Source organism: Sinocyclocheilus anshuiensis, unplaced genomic scaffold (genome assembly GCF_001515605.1).
Source record: "Sinocyclocheilus anshuiensis isolate Anshui unplaced genomic scaffold, SAMN03320099.WGS_v1.1 scaffold1058, whole genome shotgun sequence".
NCBI classification, from domain to species: Eukaryota; Metazoa; Chordata; class Actinopteri; order Cypriniformes; family Cyprinidae; genus Sinocyclocheilus; species Sinocyclocheilus anshuiensis.
In genome coordinates this window covers 211891-217458 of record NW_015539880.1, presented here as the reverse complement: position 1 = coordinate 217458, position 5568 = coordinate 211891, and the positions used below count along the sequence as shown (strand labels likewise).

The following is a 5568-nucleotide window of genomic DNA, read 5'->3' as shown; positions in this document are numbered from 1 at the left end:
GTTCATATAAATATCAGCATCTGCAAGAAATTGCTTATTTTTTTGCTCAGTTTTGGGCCTCTGAATAAAAAAAAAAATTTTTTCACCTCGAGTTTGAGCTACATATTCTTACTATATCTTATTATATGAGCCATAAAATCCTGATGTAATATCAAATATGATACTGAGCAAAAATCCCACATGCAAACTTTTTTTTAAAGATTTTTTTTTTTTTTTGAGATTTTTAACAGCTATTTTGTCTAAACGTTTCGTTCTGAAAGAAATAAAAAAATAATAAAGCCTACACAATCACAAATGATTAATATACTAATTCATCAGTGCAGTAAACACACAGTAAGACTAATCATATTTTACATGTATATTTTTTTACAGTTATTTGAACCTTCTCCTCCAGTGGGCTGCTCCTCAAAAAACAGATCTAGTCAGATTTGCAAATAAATCATGCTTGTTTTGTGAAAAATTACAGAGAAGACATTTACAGTGCATGAGTTATATGGCCTATTCTTTTTATCTATTTTTATGACTGCTTTATAATGCCTTTGAAAGACTGAAGTCCACGTTTTTTATAACGCATGCAAATAAACAGAACATATTTCTCATTTTGGGTTCTGCAGAAGAAAGAAAGTCATGCACATTTGGAAAGACATAAGGGGTGAATATAAGATGAATAATTTTTCTGTGAAATTCACTTAATTTTGAACAGCTCAGGGAATGATGCTGTTGTAAGAATCCACCCGCCAGCCCAAAAATCGGAATCCAGCGGCCTGCTCGAAGGTTTCATGCATATTCGGTCTTTTACTTGCGCTTCTGAATTGATCAGGATTTAACTGAAATTTTAGTCTAGCTAAAACCAGATCACCAATTTCAAGTGATCATTAAATTTAGGAGATATTTCGAATTAAAAACTGATCACAGATATCGATTGTATATTCATTTAGATCAGGGCTGCCCAATCCTGTTCCTGGAGAGCTACCTTCCTGCAGAGTTCAGCTCAAACACAACTGAACCAACTCATTAGGTTCTGAAGGAGCACTTGATAATTACAGACAGGTGTGTTTGATCAGGGCTGGAACTGAACTCTGCAGGAAGGTAGATCTCCAGGACCAGGCTTGGGCAGCCCTGATTTAGATATTTGAGTATTCTGGAAATCCCATTCTTTCAATTCTTCGTTCATTAGGGACCAGGTATCGCACCGGAATGGCACTCGGCCGATAGTGAACCCACGGACACAAACTCGTCAGTTCTGACCTTACTCAGAGGATGCAGAGTGGTTATAATACCTTTAAGTGAGCTGCACCCTGCATGCTCATAACAAAAACTGTATTTTCTCCTATAACCACGAGAGCTACACCGTGTTAAGCCAGTGACAGTCAGAAATCAGAAGCCCCTAATAGTGTTCCCCATCCGTATGATCTGTCCCGAACGCAGATTTGTGGAAATACCACTTACACATTAATCTACTTGAAAAATGATTTCAGAAGAGATCAGAATAAATCATATATAACAATTTATTATTTGTCAGGTAAAATTGTATCATGCCAATTACATAATGAAACAACTAGAAGCCAATTTAGAAAGGATAATGCAATTGTGAAACATATTGTATCCGCGTGGCAACACTGCTCCGGTACATGGTTTACTGTAGCTATATGGAAAATAGCCAAGTGTTCCACGCAGGAGACAAACAAATTTAACATAGTCACACATGTAACAGTTATCCTAATTTAACACAAGACACACGGTCTAAAATGCATATAGCATCAGCAACCTTTTACCTAAGTATTTCAAAGAACACTTACAGCAAAGTAATCATGTGTTTTTAAAGAATAAACTAGCCTATGTGCACATGTAGTAGCACAAACAACTGTGCTCTAATACCTGACAGCAGAGAGACACACAGCAGCGAGGGTTCTGGTGCAGAGCTCCAGAGACTCTCACACACAGCATGGGGGGTTTTTCTGACTACAGAATCCCCAAGACTGATTTGCAACTTTCCCTTAAATACTACCAGAACAAAAACAAAGACATCCTCAAACCAGTTGTAAAAACATAAAACACATTTTGGTTTCTCAGGTTCCCGTGCTCCAGGGTTGCACCTGGCTGGGGACAGATAAACATTCCCACAGGCCCTAAAGAGGGACACACGCCCTCCTCAGCAGAACACAATTCTACAAAAGTTTTTAATATTTCTCATAACACAAGTGACTACTGTGAAATTGAGACCATGTTACCAATCGCACAGAGACCTTTAGAACAATACCAAACATGAAAGGGTTATGATTATGAATTTTGAAGATACAGTAAATGCATGATATAAGTATAGTAACTTGAGTTCTTGACACTTTTTGTCAACTTTTTGTGACCTGGGCAATCTGCCCAGGAAGGAAGGAGAGGGGCTTAAGGGTGTGTGAAAGGACAGTTGTTTCTTCTAGATCTTCCCGTCAGATTAGAAAGTTTATTGTTTTGTTGCATGGCAGCTGTTTTTGAGAGTTCCTGACGGTTTGGATTCATGAGGAAATAATCTCATAAGGAAATAATTTCACTCCTTTCACTGTAATGATTTATGAGATGACAAAAAGGCACACCTAAAATATCCATTATGACAGTTTTTATTCTTCTTTTAAAAACAATACAAAATTATATGAGCATATAAAACGACAATTCAGTGACACAACAACAATAAATATAATTTTATAAAATATAATGACGTTCAGGCAAGTTCACCTTTAATAAACAGGTGGTAGTGAGAGCACATTTTCACATTCAATATTTCACATATCACTCAGAGATGACAAAATCAGAAATTCTATATTACAGTAATAGTTGAATCAGTTTCTTCAGTTGCTCTTTGAACAGTGATATGCATTCATTGTTGGCTTGTGACGTTCCTCTTGTTGATTCTGCAAAACATGAAGAGACACATGTTAGTGTCTGAAGGATGAAAGGTGCACCAAAGTGCTGCAGTGTACAAATTTAAAAACATTAATATACAATTCAAATCATGCAAATGAATCATTTTAAGACGGATAATTAGAGCCATCATAAACAAGAACTTACTCTTCTTTGAGAGAAATCACCCAGTCTTTAGTAGGATCAAGACACATCGGTCCTTTCTTCATTGTGGCACTGCAAGAAACAAATTATGTAATTCTTTAAAATTGATAGAATGACTCTTAATTATTGCATAAAATGATACACATGAGTCACACTCTGACTGCATCATTCTAACTGAATTGTTCACCCAAATATAGAAATCATTTACTCGCCCTGAAGTGCTGCTAAATTTGTATGACTTTCTTTCTTCTGAGGAACATAAAATAAGTTACTTAGCAGAATGTCCAAGTTACTCCTTCCGATACAATAAAACTCAATGGTGACCACGACTGCCAAGCAAAAAGCAAGACTTTTATGATAAAAAAAAAAACTTTTTAAAGAATAACAGCTCAGGCATTCACTGGTGAAGATACAAGTCATACAGGCTGAAGGTGAGTAAATATGATCAAATTTCATTCATTTAGAATATGAACCATCCATCCGCCAGCCAGTCAAATATTTGTACACTCTCTTGATCTTAAAGAGCTTTAAATCTAGAAGATTCACTGTGAACTCCTGAAATGATGTTTAAATGTATCCCAGGATGCACCTTGGGACAAGTTTTCTCAACTTTTTTGTCATTTTTAATAGTTTTTTTTGTTTTTGTTAACTGTAATAGCTCTAGCTTTTTTGAAGAAGCCGTAAAAAAAAAAGAACGTTTTGACTCCTACTGCATATTACGTGTCTGTATTTGAAGTGTTTCACACTCACATGATCTCCTCATTTTTGCAATGTGGTCCAGCAGGAATAACCCTCAATGAGAGTATTTTTACAGCAGGAATTGCTGACTCTGAATGCATTTGAGGGCAGCTGCAGCGTAGCTGTAGGCGTTTAGGTCTACCTGCAGTGACAGAGAGCGAGCTCCTGTAAGATTAGCACGAAATATTCATCAAAAAGGTCAGAAAGCATGATGAGTGAACGTTAGTCTGCTTACCCTCTGTTGTGGACAGCAGTGCAGCTGTGCAGATCAGAAGCACGAGAGCCGATACTGCGAGTTTCATCTTTCTGAGTCAGTATTGTGCAGAGCAACACCAGTGAAGGAATCAAAAAGCTGTAGTGTAGTGCTGTAGTCAGTCGGTTGTGAGCCTAACAGCGGCCTGCACACTCCCTTTTAAAGACAGTCACTCCCACACAACATGTGAGAGTTTATTGCGCAATTATGATTTCTCAGTATTCTTCTCTTCCAAGGAACTCTCTCTTTTTAAACGGCTATTATTAAATTAAAATTTCCCTCAATAATAAAATAATTTAGAAACAATATAAGAAGTGTTGCCAAATGACAACTGAGATCAAGAAAACGTAACAATAAAGGATTTTTAAGAGCAACTAAATGTCTAAATTGTTGGATTTCACTGAATTATCAATAATTTACATGTAAAAAATAAAAAATTTCTTAACCTAATAAGGCCTACTGTACTATATATATATATATATATATATATATATGCAATTTTCTAGGACCTCTAAGTTATCATCACAAACAAACACGTTACACACAATCTACTACATTGCTTCTGTCATCTGAACACTAGTTTATTTTTTAGCATGCAAAAGGCCTTTTAGTGTAACTGTAAAACCGCTTTGTGTTTCACATATCTTTTTACTGTGAATCTTTACCGATTTTTATAAAGTAAACATGAATAACTTTGATATTGTTAGTAATATTTCAAGATGAACACTTACTGGACTGAAGCAACTTAGGTTTACTTGATTATCCATATATAAAAAAACATTTAAGTATAAAAACTGAAATAGTATTTTCTTGTAAAACATACTCCAATAATCTTTGTTTTATTTACAACTTCAAAAAATATATATTTTTAACAGTGTACAGAACTTTGATCATAAAACTAAGCATTTAAATATCATCTTACTAAGAAATTTTTTTGGGAGGTATACAGTGGTATTTATATCATTTGAATAAGTAGTCTGTTATATTCAGGGCCGCATTAAGACCGCACTGGGCCCCGGGGCTATGACTTACTGCAGGGCCCCCCATCACAACAGATAGATAGATAGATAGATAAAGTACATAGATAGGGTACAACGGGGCTAAAGGCCCACCTTAAGAAAAAATGTGCTATTCACTGCGCCTAAAATGAATAATTGCAGAAAAAATATATACGTTGTATTGAACATTAATGGAGCAACATATTTTTTGTGAAAATAAATAATTCAAGTTGTTTATTTTGTTTAAAAATCGTATAAATGTATGAGGTGGCAAGAGGGGCCTTTTACCCCACACACGGGGTAAAAGGCACACGTTATTTATACAAATACTTCAGGTAAAATAATGTTTTTTTTTTTTAAATAATGTCTAAGTTAATACTTGTTCAACACAATCACTTTAGCAAAGTTTGTACTATTTTCTGCTTATTTTGAAAAATAAAAGTATTAATTTTTTTTCCAATAAATATGCTGTCATTAAAATGTGTTAATATAAAAAAATATATTTTAAAATACAGAAACAAAATC

At 34.9% G+C, this 5568-nt stretch overlaps 1 protein-coding gene across 1 annotated transcript; it reads right to left on the bottom strand.

Moving 5' to 3' along the window:
- Positions 1 to 2661: 2661 nt before the first annotated feature.
- LOC107685420 (interleukin-8-like) lies at positions 2662 to 4161 on the bottom strand. The gene is made up of 4 exons (XM_016481992.1): positions 4028 to 4161; positions 3805 to 3934; positions 3058 to 3126; positions 2662 to 2900 (listed from the first exon to the last, which is right to left on the bottom strand). The coding sequence occupies exons 1-4, from the start codon at positions 4092 to 4094 to the stop codon at positions 2867 to 2869; spliced, it is 300 nt and encodes a 99-aa protein (XP_016337478.1). The 5' UTR covers positions 4095 to 4161; the 3' UTR covers positions 2662 to 2866.
- Positions 4162 to 5568: the final 1407 nt, after the last annotated feature.

Excerpts from the sequence above, each read along its gene's own strand:
- LOC107685420 (XM_016481992.1), bottom strand. The coding sequence starts at position 4,094 with ATGAAACTCGCAGTATCGGCTCTCGTGCTTCTGATCTGCACAGCTGCA. Across the intron at positions 3,127-3,804 it reads TGCAAAAATGAGGAGATCAT|TGCCACAATGAAGAAAGGAC; the intron begins GTGAGTGTGAAA and ends TGTTTCTTGCAG. Across the intron at positions 2,901-3,057 it reads GTGATTTCTCTCAAAGAAGA|AATCAACAAGAGGAACGTCA; the intron begins GTAAGTTCTTGT and ends CATGTTTTGCAG.